General features: G+C 53.1%; 3 protein-coding genes across 6 annotated transcripts; 2 read left to right on the top strand and 1 right to left on the bottom strand.

The window, feature by feature from the left end:
* The first annotated feature begins 4,666 nt into the window (after positions 1 to 4,666).
* On the top strand, positions 4,667 to 5,918 carry SCGB1C1 (secretoglobin family 1C member 1). The gene is made up of 3 exons (XM_016222332.1): positions 4,667 to 4,721; positions 5,372 to 5,571; positions 5,886 to 5,918. The coding sequence occupies exons 1-3, from the start codon at positions 4,667 to 4,669 to the stop codon at positions 5,916 to 5,918; spliced, it is 288 nt and encodes a 95-aa protein (XP_016077818.1).
* Positions 5,919 to 7,319: 1,401 nt separating this feature from the next.
* On the top strand, positions 7,320 to 10,038 carry CIMAP1A (ciliary microtubule associated protein 1A). 2 transcript variants are annotated; one of them, XM_087822118.1, is made up of 6 exons: positions 7,320 to 7,602; positions 7,811 to 8,011; positions 8,410 to 8,511; positions 8,687 to 8,808; positions 9,490 to 9,630; positions 9,807 to 10,038. In XM_087822118.1, the coding sequence occupies exons 1-6, from the start codon at positions 7,494 to 7,496 to the stop codon at positions 9,894 to 9,896; spliced, it is 765 nt and encodes a 254-aa protein (XP_087678244.1). In that variant the 5' UTR covers positions 7,320 to 7,493; the 3' UTR covers positions 9,897 to 10,038. The 2 variants fall into 2 exon arrangements, with proteins under 2 accessions (XP_087678244.1, XP_016077824.1); XM_016222338.2 differs by lacking the exon at positions 9,490 to 9,630.
* Positions 10,039 to 11,052: 1,014 nt separating this feature from the next.
* On the bottom strand, positions 11,053 to 14,967 carry BET1L (Bet1 golgi vesicular membrane trafficking protein like). 3 transcript variants are annotated; one of them, XM_087822119.1, is made up of 4 exons: positions 14,879 to 14,967; positions 13,775 to 13,866; positions 13,483 to 13,539; positions 11,053 to 13,379 (listed from the first exon to the last, which is right to left on the bottom strand). In XM_087822119.1, the coding sequence occupies exons 1-4, from the start codon at positions 14,895 to 14,897 to the stop codon at positions 13,212 to 13,214; spliced, it is 336 nt and encodes a 111-aa protein (XP_087678245.1). In that variant the 5' UTR covers positions 14,898 to 14,967; the 3' UTR covers positions 11,053 to 13,211. The 3 variants fall into 3 exon arrangements, 2 of the variants coding, with proteins under 2 accessions (XP_087678245.1, XP_016077836.1); XM_016222350.2 differs by lacking the exon at positions 14,879 to 14,967 and having other exon boundaries at positions 13,775 to 14,775; XR_015715305.1 differs by lacking the exons at positions 11,053 to 13,379; positions 13,483 to 13,539; positions 14,879 to 14,967 and adding an exon at positions 14,522 to 14,775 and having other exon boundaries at positions 13,548 to 13,866.
* Positions 14,968 to 15,065: the final 98 nt, after the last annotated feature.

The following is a 15,065-nucleotide window of genomic DNA, read 5'->3' as shown; positions in this document are numbered from 1 at the left end:
CATAATTATTGCAAAATGACATTGAGAATAATATAAAGTCCATATATTTTTTAATATATAATTTCAAATAATATGTATGATTTTAAAATATGGCCCATAGCTTATCAGATGTGCATAGTGAGCACTTGAAGTAATTCATCAGCTTCCAACGTGTGGACTGCGAAGACCTGAAGTATTGCTGCTGGATGCCTTCTAGGGGTCCGTAACTCTTGGGAGTTTCCTGTTTCAATTTGGCTTTGAGTTTTGCAAGTTTTTTTAAGGGCAGATTGAAATTTTTAGACCATCTATTTTAATAAAAATACGTGTATATAAATAGAACATAGTTATTATTAGTAGTATTACAATAATCAAGAAAAGCTTTTCATGTAATTTTAAATATATTAAATAGGCCTGATCTAAAACTTTTTTTATATAAGGAGAGAGATTAAATTTTTGAGGTATTTCTGGGCCCACTGGAATAACTTACAGTCATTTTTTCAGTTAAAAAGTGTCTCTGAAAATTTAAATTTTGAAACTGGGGGATTTAAAAACGTACTTATTTACCTCATACCTTGTGAGTTCTAACAGCTGGGTTAATAACCTAACTCACATGATCAGGTCAACACAAGATGTGAGTTTCATGCGCGCACAAGGAAAACTCGCACAGGAAGAATGCCAAGGACAGGAGGAAATATTAGGAACAGGAAACGTTGGGATATGGAGAAGCCGAGTCTTAGATTGCAGAGGTGAAACGGGTGATATTTAGGAAAGTGCAGGATACGTGACATGTTGATTTTCATTAGGCAATCCCAAAAACTAGAGGACAGGGGCAGTAAGATAGGGGCACCAAAAAACTCCTGCTAAAGTTCCCTTCTTAAACCAGGTTTTTCCAACTAAATGTCTTAGGAAGAGATGGGAGACAATCATAGGTTCTTTCTCATTTTTATTTCTTAACAGTGAGCCTAAAATCAACATACCAAATGCAAAAACTTAGTGCTCTTCAGTCCCACCTTTGAAACTACACAAAAGTTTTACAAGCTCAATTAGGACTGTTCCACATTTCACTGTCATAATCATTCAGTTGAGTATAAGATACTTTAGTTAAATCTCAGTTCAGGAAATGATGACGTACATGTACTCCCCAAATTTACCTCCTATTAAATGTCTGATTACTTGCTTATATGGTGATTTTTTACTAAAAATCAATAATCTCACTCTTTTAGATTCCAGAATTCACCATCTAAAATTTCCCTCTTAGAAAATATGGACAGGTGCCACATTGAGAGTTCCTCAGATAACCTGCGGGGTCACAATTTCACTTACAAAATATTTCTGATTTCTAGAACACCATGGGTCCAGGCCTTGAACTCATTTAAAATGCTAAAAATCCTGTCACAACTTTATTTAATCATTAATGAACTTATAACTAACAAAAAGAATTTTTCTAACTCTTCACATTACCACATTTCATCAAATATTTTTCCATGTTTTAACAATTTTTACATGTTTCTATATAGCTAAACTAATATAATTTTTATTATCATGAGAATCAACTTTAAAATTATTAAAAATAATAGGATTTAGTAGTGAGAGAGACATAACATGCATAAATATATATCCTTTTAAACAGTATATGGAATATATAATCAAAGAAAAGACACAATGGTAACAAAACACATAAGATGCCTAGGAATGATCTTAAGGAATGCGCCTGATCTGTATGAACAAAATTTTAAAATGCTACCTAGTAACAGACACTTGGACAATGGGAAAGTAACATCGTTTTCTTAGATAGGAAAAAAACATAATGATGTCAATATCCCAAAGTAGATTATAAATTTAATATGATTTGATTAAAATATCAGCAAGATTTTTAAGACTAAAACAAGCTCATTTAAGCTCACATGTTAAAATGAAAAATGTAAAAGAAAATTCTGAAAAAGCAAATGAATGAATAAAATCTACCCCAAACAGATATAAAAATGTATTGTGTTACAAAGCTACAGTAATTTTAAAAAATTGATTAATGCCCTGTGAATAAATTGATGGAACAGACTACAAACTCCTGTAATAGACTCAAATACATATGGAAATTTTGTATAATAAAAACATGTCCTTAGGTCAGTGGGAAGATATGCATTACATAACAAATGGTGTTGGATCAGCTGAATGGGAAAAAAATATTGAACCCCTACATCATACCCTCCACCAAAATCAATTCATTTCACTCATAACTAATATAAAAACTGAAAGCTACCTAAAACATAGGGTACAATGAGATCAAAAGTGAAATAATGGAAAAGCATAAGTTAAGCAAACATAAACCAGATAATAATTATATGATAGCACAGAAGACTTGAAGGCAAAAGGCATTACTGGAAATAAAGAGCACTTCGTGTGAATAAGTTTAATTTACCAGGAAGATTCTAACTCACAAGCACTTCATAACAGAAAATCAAAGTATACGGAACAGAACTACAAGGAACAATAGACAAATTTATAAGCATAATAAATTTAACACACCTCTCTCCTTCAGGAGCAGAGCATACATCTTTCAGAACCAATAGCCCCCCACAAAAGAAAAATCAATAAGGATGTAAAGAACTTCACAAACGTGAGCAGCAAACTATCCAACCTTCACCCAACGTCTACACCCAACGACTTTTCCTGCCAAAGGGAACTAAGGTGCTATTCCCAAGATGCACACGAGATAGCAGCAGAGAACCACCCTTGGAATGGTGTTTAACTGACCATGTAAATTTCAACACACTTCAAAGGATTAAAACTATATAAATTATGTTTCTTGCTCTAATAGCAGATAATCTGTAAATCAGTAACAAACGGTAAATAGAAAGTCCTGATGTTTAAAGGCTCTGAAATACACTTCCTGCCCACCTCTGGCCTCAAGACCAGAGTCACCTCTCAGGCATTAAGTGCTCCACTGAAATGAAAACAGCCAGGGAGCAGGAATAGTTGTGGACATGAAGTTTAATGAAGAAATAAAATAATCATGTAGACTTTATAAACTTAAAAAGTACTCTGTAAAATAACATTCAAGGAATAAAAAGACAATCCACACCCAGGGAGAAAATCCTTGTAAAACACAGATTTCTCCAAATAAACAAATGACTATAAAAAAACAACCACAATAAAAGTGGGTAAAGATCTCAAACACCTGCCATTCTCCAGAGCATTATCTCAATTCATTGAGATTCTGCTTCCCAGCAACTGTTGACAGTGTGGTTCAAATAAACTCACAAAAATTCTCTATAGGTTTGAATGTTTCTCACGCTGACACCTCACGTATATTATTAAAAACAATACTGTATTTGTTTTCTCTTGCATTGTCCTTTTTGCAGTCACGATCTTACATTTTATTCTATGTATGTGATAAAACCATGATTTGTAGTTATTTTAAATTTAATCTGCCAATTTTCATTTAAAGAAATTTAGAAATAATTTTTTTTATTATGTGTTTCCACATTTTACCATTTCTGGCAATTTTTTTCAGTTTAGACTTTCTCTCAGAATATAATAATGTGTGCATCATGTTGTGTCATGTCAAGAGGGATGCAGAGTTTGATAACTTGATTAGATGGTTCCCACCAGATTTATACATTATTATATATATATATATATGTATATGTACAGATATATATAAAAAGTTTTAGTTTGTTAAAATTCTGTTCCCCAGTTACCTTGCCCCCAGTGGCTACAGCGCCCGTTGATGATTCCTGCCTGAATAAACTATTATATAAGGGATAGCAAAAAGGTGGCTCTATAATATTCTCATTAATTGCATACTTTTTCGCCCAACATTCTCCTGAAAAAGAAACACTCCCTTCTCCTTCCCTTCTCTCCTTTTTTGTGGATTCCTAGAAACTTTTTGTTGTTCAATGTATTAAAATCCATTGTAAGCAGGTTGTTTTGATATTTAAATCCCTCAAAGTTGAACAGCAGGAGCCGCTCAGTGCCTCCATCAGGTGGCTGCAGCTGGCTTCCCCGAATCCTAGAGCTCCCTGGGCTGGCCTGGCCACAGAAGGAAACTCTTCTCGTCTGCGTCCCCTCCTTCCTCCCCGGCGAGGACACGATCATCCCACCAGGCCTCAGGGACGGCCCTGCTCCTCCCGCCTCAGTGCTCTCAGGCTCACCTTCACCCCCTGGGTGCTGCTGCCTCGCTCAGCCCAGCTGCAGCCCTGGGCCCGGCTCCCACAACCAGATGCACGGGCCCCGGGAAGCCCCGGGAAGCCCCCCTCTGCTGTCGCACCTGGGGCAGCAGAAACCGCCAGCCTGCCCCTGGACTCTGAGCCAGATGTCGACTCAGGTGTCTCCTCAAGTGGGGGGGAACACCCACCCCAAAAGAGAGACCTGGAACCAACCCAGAGCCCTCACTCTGAGCAACAAGCCAGAGGCCCTGAGCATCCCAGCCCCGGCAGTCCTTCCTCACTGACCAGGCTTGCGTCACCCCCTCATCTATGTCCACGTGCCCCCAAACCATTTGTCAACCACCCCTACACAGCACCCAGCCTGCGTCTGCTCAGTACTCACCCTCGCTGCCCTACCTGGGCTCTCACTTGCCAGGTCCTGATGGGCAGGCCGGCCCGCCCCCGGCCAGGTTCCACCCGCCCACTGGCCCTGAGACATAAAGCCTGCCAAGGCAGCTCCTGAGGAACCTCCGCTGTCAGCCATGAAGGGGAGCAGCACCTTCCTGCTGGTGGCTGTCACCTTGCTCTGTACCTGCGGTGAGTCTGCGCTGACAGGTGCTTCCAGCACATTCTGCTGTTGGGGGGTGGAAGGGGGCTGGTAAGCTGAAAATCCAGGCACTGGGCCCCTTACAGTGGATGGTGCCCACCTTCCAAGGCATCCAACGCCTCCTCCATCACAGGACACAGACCTGGGCAACAGCCCTGGCCCCTGCCAACTCCAGTCGCCACCCCAGCCCAGCTTGAGCCCACCCTCCAAGCCCTAGGTGGGCCAAGCTCACATGGAGGGGGAGTCCCTGCATTAGGGGCTTGACTCTCCTCCCCCCCACCTGTGACCCAGGGAGCATGGAGTGAGGAAGGAAAGCTGAGGTTAGGGTGATGGGCAGGGTCTGGGGGCAGGTGGATTTGGGGATGTGGAGGAAGATCACAGGCAGGTGAGGCAGGGTAGTCATGGGGGACACCTGGAGCAGGTGAGGTAGGGTAATTGTGGGCACACCTGAGACAAGTGTGGTGTGGTAACTGGTGGCACCTGGGGAAGGGAAGGTAATTGGGGGGACAGCTGGGGCAGGTGAGGTGGGCATTGATGGGGAAAGTCTAGAGACTTCTGAGGTTGGAGACCTGGGGAGGTTAGGGGCCGGGATTGGGTTGCCATCCTCCTGTCCTGGCATGATCTCGCCCCCACCATGCAGGGCTGGCCGCAGAGGAGGACAGCAATGAGTTTTTCTTGGACTTCCTACAAACGCTGCTGGTGGGGTCCCCAGAGGAGCTCTATGAGGGGCCCCTGGGCAAGTACAACGTCAATGCAGATGCCAGGACAGCGCTGACTAAGCTCAAGTCCTGCATAGATGACCTGCAGCCCATGCACAAGGGGGAGCTGGTCAAGCTGCTGGTACTGTGTCTGGGAGGGCACCCATTCTCCCCAGACCTGCACCCCACAGACACCCCAACCTACCTCACCAGCAGGGGTGACATCCCAGACCTCACTGCCTGCAGAGCAGCCCTCAGTCCCTACACACACACACACACACACACACACACACACACACACACACACCCCTTCCCAGCTGCTAGGGGGGGACTAGCTGCCATGTGCCCAAGCCCATTGTCCCCCAGAGGGTGGCATGCACCTGTTTTCCTGATGAAACCGTGGCTCTCTAGTGATTGGTTATGAGGGATGGGACCCCACCGGTGTCTGCCTTCTAGGTGCAAGTGCTGAGCAGTAAGGACAGCGCCTAGAGGACGCCAGATGTGGCTACAAGCAGCCATAGGACCAGCTACACAAGCAGTAATGGCCATACCACCCACTGCCACTTTCCCATGCGTGAATTTATCCTCAACTGTTCAATCAATAAAGCCTCCTGCAGTCCAGGCTCTGGCTGCCGTGTCTTTCCACATTCAGGGACACAGCCACACACGCGCACATGCATAGGGTCACACACATGAAGCATGCACATCTAAGTGCCCCACACCAAGGGCTGACCCACCCACCAATGGAATTCCCATGGAGGCTGAAGCACTGAGAAATACTAAGGGCAGGGAGGCAACGGACAGGAGGTGTGTGGTCAGTGGTGGAGGCGAGAACAGGGACTCAGAGCAAGGACGGGCAGAGAGCCCTAGAAAGAGGAAGTGCCAGCTGGGGGGGGGGGGGGCGCTCGTTCTGAGACAATAAGTGCTCACAGTGCACACCTGCATGGGTCCAGGGGGTTGAGAGCAATCTCGCTCCCCAAAGTCACCCAAGGAAAGAGCCTGGAAGACACCCAACCCAGAGGCCCAGGAGGAACCCTGAGGAAGTCGAGAAGACGGCACCTGCTCATGAGGACAATGAGTCTGAGGGTCCAGCTGGCCAGCAGGGCACCAGAGGGTCTAGAAAGGTCCCACAGGAGAGCACCAGCTCCCCTCAGGCTCCCACCCACATTCACCCTAGACCCCAGGACTGCTTCCTGACTGTTCCCAGCTCAGGTCTCTGCGGGGGGCAGGGCTCAGTAGGTTCAGCTCTGCCCCTCACAACATTTGCTCCTTGGCTGCCTGGGTCTGGACTCTGTGGCCTCATCGTCCTGGTTCAGGACTTCATTGTCCCTTTTCCTGCAATGAGGAGCAGAGCAAAGTCCCGGGACAGAGCCATGCCTGACAAGGGTGGGGTCCCTCTGACAGAAGCCATTGTCTCCATCACACAGACAGGGATCTAGAACCCACCATCCCACAGAGCCACATTCTAGAGCTCAGGGGCTGGGCCCCTCCCCAACTCTCAAAGACCCCCCCCAGTCAGAGAGAGGAGAGAGGTAGAGGCCTTCCTCTCTATACTCCATTTTGGGGACTATGCAACAGGACCACCTCTGAGGAACCTCAGTCCATAGGTTGCTCTGAGTGGCACACCTGGATCGAAGAGGTACGGGCCTCTCCAGAGGGCCCCTCACCCCACCCCACCCCATAGCACAGCCTCAGCCAAGAAGCTCCCCACCTTTACCCACTGCTCCTGCCCAGGCATGCCCAGCATCCTCTGACTGGGAGGAACCTGGCCATACCCCCTGAGAGCCAATGAGGGGTAGTCAGTGAGGCCCAGAAGAGACAGCTAGTCTGGGCTTGCACCTGAGGGTCTAACACTGCTGTCTTGGGCACTAATGAGGGCAGAGCAAACCCACTTCTCCAAACAAAAGCTTCCACTGCCCTTAGGTATGGGACCCAGCTTGCAACCTGGCTAGGGAGTAGGTGGCCTGCAGTCCTGCCTGTCAGTGGGGGCAAAGGCAGGCATGGGGGTTAAGACTAGGGCGTCCCAGCCTTTGCTCACCCTCCTGTCCATGGACAGAGCCAGCCATGGCGGAAGAAGTCTGGGTGGGAACCTGGAGGCCCCATCGCCCCAGGGGGCCCATCATGGCCCTCTACAGCAGTCCTGGACCCAAGTACCTGATTCCACCTACCACAGGTAGGTGCCTTGAGCTTGGAGGGGGGGGTGGGAGGGACAGGAGTCAGGTGTGGGGTGGGCCTGAGGAGGGATGGGGAAGGGCCTGGAGAGGGTCTAGGAAGGTCGGAGGTGGGTCGGGGGAGGGTCTGGGACTCCCAGTATCAACCCCTCTGGGGTGCGGAGAAGGTTTAGGTCTGGCTCCAGGCCGCTTAGAGCCCCCACCCCACAGGCTTTGTGAAGCACACGCCCACCAAGCTGCGTGCACCTGCCTACAGCTTCCGTGGAGCCCCCATGCTTCTGGCAGAGAACTGCTCCCCAGGGCCTCGCTATAGTGTGAACCCCAAGGTACTGAGGACCGGCAAGGACCTCAGCCCTGCCTTCTCCATCCTGGGGCGCTACCACACAAAGACCATGCTGACCCCTGGCCCCGGTGAGTGACAGTGGCTCAGCCTCAGCCCAGCCCAGCCCAACCCTGCAGTGGCCACTGTACCACTGAGCCAGGGTGGGAGGGAGCACAGCCATCCTCGCCCTCCTGGTCTCTTTCTCCTCAAAGAGGGTAACCATCAGGCTGGGCAGAGGAGCTGCTGACCTCAGGGAAGCCTCTAAACACCTGAGCCCAGCTCTAACCTGGGCCTTACTCGACCCCTGCCCCCAACCCCCCACAGCATTTCCACTCTGGACACCCTCAACCCATCTCAGTCACCATCCGTGTTGGGGCCTGAATGCCTGGAGCCTACAGTGCCAGGAGTTGTCCTTAAGGCCCCTGAGCTGGCCAGGCAGCTGATGATCACTGTCCTCCCAGCACCCCCTGCTCCTTCCCTCCTGCAGGTGACTACTTTCCAGAGAAATCTACCAAGCACGTGTTCGACTCGGCGCCCAGTCACTCCATTTCTGCCCGGACCAAAACCTTCCGAGTGGACAGCACCCCAGGTCCGCAGCAACTCCGGCAGCCCACGGCCAGCTGGGCAGGGTTCTGGGTGGGGAGGGTGAGGTGGGCAGCTAATAGCTGGTCTCCAGAGGTGGAAAGCCCCAGGGAAGGAGCCAGCAGGGACCCCAGGCACAGGATGCTGACCAGCCTGAGACTCAGTGCTGGCACCCCCTGCAGGCCCTGCCGCCTACATGCTGCCCATGGTGATGGGGCCCCACACTGTTGGCAAGGTCTCCCAGCCTGCCTTCTCCATCAAGGGCCGCAGCAAGCTGGGCAGCTTCAGCGACGACCTGCACAAGGCAAGGGGCGCCCTCTGGGGCAGAGCTTACCCCCCAGAGAACTGGCCAATCTGGCCCCTTCCCCCAGAACCCAGGACCCACCAGCATGACCCCACTCTCCTGAAGCCCCTCAGCTCTTCATCCCCTGGGTGTCTGCCACATGCCTGGGTCACATTCAGGGGCTGAGGAGGGTTGAGCAGGGAAGGGGTCCGTGGAGCCCCATGCGGTGACAAGGGTAGCATGCAGGAGAAAGGGGAGGAGAAAGCTAAGCTGTGAGATATTTGGGGAGGAGGATTCTGGACACGGTGGCTGGTGCAGAGGCCCTGAGGTGGGCATGTGCCGGGGCTCAAAGAGCTCTGATGATCCCACCTGTCCAGCCCTGCCCACAGCCCTCCGGTCCACAGGACAGGTCCCAGCCAGGAAGGGCCTCTCACACGCTCGGGACGGGATGAGCTCGGCTGCCACAAGCTTGGGTGTCACTGCCACCATGAGGCTGAAGTTGAGGGTGATATTCTACACAGACAGGGTCCCACAGCACTGGGGTTCAACTCATAGGGAACACTGTTTGGAGACAGAAGGGGACCCTGACCCAAGTGCACAGTGATTCGAGGCCTGAAACCCACCATCCAACACTGGCTCCTTGCCCTCTGGGATCACATGCCCTGGCAGACCAAGCCTGTCTGAGCCTCTTTTGTTTCCCAGACCCCAGGTCCTGCGGCCTACCACCAGACCGACGTGCAGGTGACTAAATTCAAGGCCCCGCAGTATACCATCGCTGCCCGAGTGGAGCCCCCGGGGGACAAGACCCTCAAGCCAGGACCAGGAGCCCATAGCCCTGAGAAGGTCTGGGAGGCAGAGGGGTACTGTGAAGAAGGGGTGGGGACACGGTGACCCAGCCCAGACGGAGTGGGGTGGGGGGCAGGGGGTGGGGAAGGCACAGCCCAGGCAGGTGGGGTAGGGAAGGGCCTGTGGGATGAAAGCAGGGGTGCTGGCTCCTCTCACAGCCTCTCCTCTTCCAGGTGACAGTGACCAAGCCCTGCGCCCCCATTGTCACCTTCGGCATCAAACATTCTGACTACATGACACCCCTGGTCGTGCAGGTGGACTAGCCCAGTCCCACCCCACCATCATGCCTGGCCCTAAAGGGCAAAGCATGCTCCTTTAGACAATTGTGACATTTTTTCTATGCTACTTTCCCATTTGCTAATTTTGTTCCCTTCTGTGCCCACATACATAATAAATCATGATTCCATTACGTATGAGCATGTCTCGGGGGGAGATCAAGCTTCTCCAGCCTGGGGTCTGAGCAGAAACAGGAGGGCTAGGGAGCAAGGACACCCTGCCCTGTGTTCATGGTAGACTTGATGGTCACCTGCACTCATCCCCTCCCATGTGCTCTTCCCCCTTCTTGACGGACTCTCCCTCTCTGAGAGAAGGGGTCTGTGTTCCCCTTGAATCTGAGCCTTGACCACCCTAAACTGGTGCCAGGTGACTTTTAACGCCAGGCCACACAGCATATGGAGGAAACAGCTTCTGCATGGATCCCCCCACACCTTGCTCACCACATTGCTAGGGGGAGACCTGTGCAGCACCCGAGAAGTCGGCCCAGCTGGCCCTCAGCTCACACCAGCACTGAACTGCAGCTGTGCCAGCAAGTCTTCAGGTGATGGCAGCCCAGCCTGTTTCCAGGTCAGTCCTTAACATCCCAGGGCAGAGACAGCCTGTCACCAATTCCAGCCACAATAACTGTGGGACATAAATCACTTGCGATTTGAGTGATTACGTTTTGGGTGGGGTGTGTGTTTTTTACCTCCCTCGAGGATATGTTGTTATTGATTTCAGAGGAAGGGAGACGGAGAGAAACATCAACCAGTTGCCTTCCATATGCACCCCAACCAGGGCTTGAACCCACAACCTGGGGATGTGCCCTGACTGGGAGCCAAACCCATCACCTTTCAGGGTACAGGACAACACTCCAACCCACAGAGCCACTCAACCGGAGCTGAGTGACTGTTTTAAGGTGCCCTGTGACACATCAGACAGGCAGGAAGCACAGGGAAGGGGTCGGCTGTCTCACAGTCACTCATTTGAGTTAAAGAACCCTGGGCAGAGCACAACACCTGAGGGAACAAGTGAGGGGGGCAGGGGCCTGGGAGGACCCCAGGAGGGGAAGCAGGCAGGTCCAGACTATAAGTGCCCACGGCATCCCAGGACCAGGGCCAGTGCCACACAAAGCCCTCTCAACCCCCAAGAAAATGAAGAAGCTGTTTATTACAACTTTTTATTGTTTAATGTCTTGTCCTTGAATTATGGGATAGAGCCTGGAAGTTTATCCTCATGTGACAGGGACTGGTTTCAGGGATCAGTGTCAGCAAACCCCTACTACCCACAGGATGAGGTGCTCCGTGCACAGGACTGAAGTGTGAGGAGGGTGACAGCCTGCAGGACACCCAGCTCTGGCTGAGTCACCATGTCCCCTCCACAGAACCCATCCTAACACAGTAAGAACGAACAGCAAAAAGCCAGGACCCAGAATGGCTGGAAGGTGCAAGGAGCCGTGGAGATGGAGAGGTGGACAAGAACAGCAAGCAGAGGAATCGGAGATGCAGAAAGGACTCCTGCAGGCCAGCCCCAAACGCAGCACCTGTGCTCCTAGTCTGCACCAGCGACGAGAGGGCACCGCCGCCCTCAGGTGTGGTGACCTGGTGCCACGGCTGAACCACGTTCTTGGGGTGTGAGGTTAGCACCGCAGGCCCAGGAAGGGCTGGGGGACGCAGAACTCAGGTTCAGCTGTCTGCAGTGACCAGACGGAGACATATGCAGGCAGCAGCTTGCAGCTTGGTGAAGAGTGCACAATCTGCCATGACGACGGTTAGTTCAAGACGAGCAGAGGGCTAAGCCAAAGCCAAGGTGCACAGGGTCACTGGGAGACACAGCAGGACCACAGGGCTGGACGACCAAGGAGGGGAAGCAGCCCCAGAGGCAGAGGCAGGTTAGTGGCCTGTGACAAATGAGCATGAGCTGGAGACGTGGGGAAAACAGAGCAGTGCCCTTGGGAGTAGGAAGGTGGGGCCCTCCTCCCTGGAGGTTGAGGGCCCAGCCAGGTCAATGGAAGAAAGGACACTATGGTGACTATGAGGCCGGGCCTGCTAGGAGGAGCAGCAGCAGAAGGCAGGTGTCCAGAGCTGATGACCAGAGCAAGGCAAGAGCCGACAAGCCCATGGACATGACCATATGTGGGATGACCATGCAGGCAGGTGGACAGTGGACCAACAGTCCACAGGCAACAATGGGAGTGATGGAGAGGCAAAGAACAGGAACGAGAACAGGGAAGGACACAGAGCCAGTAAGTGTTTCTATGTAAAGACAAAGGCGCTGGGACTTCCCTGTGGGGTGAGAAGCCACTGGCCTGGCTGGGACCTGGGATTTGCTTTGTATGCTTGCAAGGTTGGACAAGTGGTCAGTTAGGGGCCTAGGAAAAGGTGGTTGGGAAGGACAGTCTGCAGAAGCTGGGGATGAGGGTCTGGCTCAGAGCTCCCTCACAGCACAGGGAGACTCCCTGTGGGAGGAATGGCCTGGCTTGGTGGACAGAAAACTACCCAGGGACCCTCAAAAAGTAGCCTATGGGTCCTCCTGCCAAGACCCACAGAAGCCCACTCTATACACACACACACTGCCTGACTCAGAGCCACCAGAGGGATGTGCTTCTAGAGACCTGGTCTCTAGGAAATACACCTTTAGGTAGATCCTCAATCCTGAGAAAATGTGGATTTTGGCTCTTAGATACACAGCCATGAGATCCAGAAAGATCGGGCCCAGGGCCTCCAGCCAGCACTGCAGTCCACTCCTTCATCTGCACCACCTACCCTTCCTGAAGATTTGACTTCGGCTGTGGGACTGGAAGGCAGGTAGAGGCCAAGCGGTGGGCCCTCAGCACTGGCCTACCCATGCTCGGCCGCCCTGGCCAAGAGAAACTGCCATCCCTGGGCTGCGACTCAGGTGGAGGACAGTGCTGATTTGAGGTTCACAGCTTCACCTCCTTCCTGTGTCTGATCCAGGCACCTCAGAGACCAGATGCGGCCTTACCCTGACAAGGACAGGATAGAGGAGCCTTGAGATGTCAGAGCCCTCAGGGCTGGGGAAAGGCTGCTGGCCACAGGTGGCCATGTCCAGGATTTCCAGCTGCTCTGCTTAGACGAGGCTGTCGGTGCCTCAAGCACCTGAGGCCCCTGTACACATGGCACCAGCCTACACAGCTCAGAGTCAGAGGCAGCCAGTGAGTCTCCCAGCCACACAGGAAGAAGATTCCTAAGCCACGATCACCATTGCAAAGAAGTATTTTGTAGCAGGTCCTCTGGAGCCGGGACACCAGGCAAGGGAAGACCCGGTTGCCCCAGGTACCCACAGGAGCCGGCTCCACTGGCTCACGTCCTTGCCCGCGACAGGAGGTAGGAGAGGATGAAGAAGGCCACGATCAGGCCCCCGGCCACCACGCACAGCAGCTTCCGGTTGTCTCGCCCGGACCGCGCCATTGTGGAAAAGCGCTTCACACTCCCCGTGAGCAGGCCTGTCATGCTTGTGAAATCCGAATCCTGAGGGAGGAATCACAGCGCAGCACAGTCACACAGGGTGGGGCCTGCAGAGCAGGCAGAAGGCAGAGTTGACCGAGACGCTCATGCACTTCGCAGACCTTACCATGCCATCCAGGTACCGGTTCTGGTCCTCTGCATCCCTATCGATGTCCAGGGCCAGCTGGTTAGGACACAGGGGGCAGGGTCAGGCCAGGGTACGCACACTGAACAGGGCCTGCCCCCCACAAGAACAGCAGACCTAGCCAACAATTCTGACAGACACTGCCACCACAAGTCAGGTCCAGGCGTCACCTGGGCCTCACAGGTGGGAAGTACATGAAACCCTTCCAGGCCTCCACCCACTCAGGTCCTGGCTCCACGGTGCCAGCTGGACGGCAAAGCAGACCACTACTGACCGATTTGAGCCTGGTGACCTTGGAGGCCAGGCTGTCAGCCATCCGCACATTCTCCTGGTCTAGAATCTCCTCCACGGCACCCGAGCTCTGAGCTGCAAGAAGAGAGAAAGGCTGAGGGGCACATCCACCAGCGCAAGCCCTTGACCCCTGCAAGGCAGCCCTTTGTGGCCTCCAGGCTCTCACTACAATCCCATCTGGCCAAGTCTGACGTCTGGTGAGCAGGTCCAGCCCTAATCCAGTGCATGCACTTCGCACAGGTGAGATGGGCTGCATGAGCACCTATCGCGACCACATGTCAAGGCCGGGGTGGACAGGCACCCCCACACTGTACAACCCCAAACAGTTCGGTCAAACGCACTTTCGGATGCGGTGTGACACATCTGTACCCTCCCTCCCCGGATGCCTCCCTCCCTCCCTGTGCCTGGACCCTGTTCTCAGACATGAACAGCAAACAGGTGAGCAGTCAGGAAGAGCGCCCAGGGGACAGCAGGGAGGCCTCCGCAGGGACCACCTGTAAACTGAGTCCTAACTAACAAGAAGTAACTAACAAGGACCCAGGGAGGAAACTAAGCACTGCTCCCCAACAACGAGGGGGCTGATGGCAGGGCCCCGCGCGAGCACACTGCCTGCCAGGCCTGTCCCATCAGGTGTGTGAAAACCACCTCCCCCGACGCTGCCGAGAACCAGATGCCGCAGCGTGACCCAACTACTGGGGCCCGGCCCCAGAAACCGTCGATGTGTCCGTACCCCAAGGGGAAGCTGTCAACGTCCTACCAGCCACTCAGGTTCACTAATCCCTACGGGCCAGGCGAGCTCGGCGACACAGGCAGCGGCACCCCGCTCCGCAGGTGAGAACGGGGGCTCCCCGAGGAAAGTGTCCCTGAGGCCCCCCACCACGCCGCCTCCGGGACACGCCGACCGGGGCCCAGAGCAGAACGGCCGCGCGGGGGGCGGAGGGGGTGCTCTGGGCTTCGGGCCCCGACAGCACCCGGCCCCGCCCGACACCCAGGGCTCCCCGCGACGCCGCCCAGGGGCGGCTCCCGCGCACGGCGGCGTCGGTCTCGGCCAACCCCGCGCCATCCGGCTCCGCTCTCCCGCGCTCACCGCGAGCCCAGTCCGCCATCGCGCAGGCCGGGCCGGCCCCAGACTCCTGATCCGCACAGCCTCCCGCGACGTGGCGCAGTCACGCCAAGGGGCTTCCGGCCACGCCCCTTCCGCCTCGGGCCGTCGACTTCCGGCCGAGGTCCGGGCTGCCGGAGGGGGGGCGGGGGCCGAAGGGACGCGTGCGCGC

Source organism: Miniopterus natalensis, chromosome 11 (assembly GCF_054644295.1).
Source record: "Miniopterus natalensis isolate mMinNat1 chromosome 11, mMinNat1.hap1, whole genome shotgun sequence".
Taxonomy (NCBI): domain Eukaryota; kingdom Metazoa; phylum Chordata; class Mammalia; order Chiroptera; family Miniopteridae; genus Miniopterus; species Miniopterus natalensis.
This window is presented reverse-complemented; position numbering and strand designations above follow the sequence as displayed.

Excerpts from the sequence above, each read along its gene's own strand:
- SCGB1C1 (XM_016222332.1), top strand. The coding sequence starts at position 4,667 with ATGAAGGGGAGCAGCACCTTCCTGCTGGTGGCTGTCACCTTGCTCTGT. Across the intron at positions 4,722-5,371 it reads CACCTTGCTCTGTACCTGCG|GGCTGGCCGCAGAGGAGGAC; the intron begins GTGAGTCTGCGC and ends CCCACCATGCAG. Across the intron at positions 5,572-5,885 it reads GGGAGCTGGTCAAGCTGCTG|GTGCAAGTGCTGAGCAGTAA; the intron begins GTACTGTGTCTG and ends TCTGCCTTCTAG.
- CIMAP1A (XM_087822118.1), top strand. The coding sequence starts at position 7,494 with ATGGCGGAAGAAGTCTGGGTGGGAACCTGGAGGCCCCATCGCCCCAGG. Across the intron at positions 8,012-8,409 it reads CATGCTGACCCCTGGCCCCG|GTGACTACTTTCCAGAGAAA; the intron begins GTGAGTGACAGT and ends TCCCTCCTGCAG. Across the intron at positions 8,512-8,686 it reads CCGAGTGGACAGCACCCCAG|GCCCTGCCGCCTACATGCTG; the intron begins GTCCGCAGCAAC and ends CACCCCCTGCAG.
- BET1L (XM_016222350.2), bottom strand. The coding sequence starts at position 14,047 with ATGCAGCCCATCTCACCTGTGCGAAGTGCATGCACTGGATTAGGGCTG. Across the intron at positions 13,540-13,774 it reads AGGTCACCAGGCTCAAATCG|CTGGCCCTGGACATCGATAG; the intron begins GTCAGTAGTGGT and ends TGTCCTAACCAG. Across the intron at positions 13,380-13,482 it reads ACCGGTACCTGGATGGCATG|GATTCGGATTTCACAAGCAT; the intron begins GTAAGGTCTGCG and ends TTCCTCCCTCAG.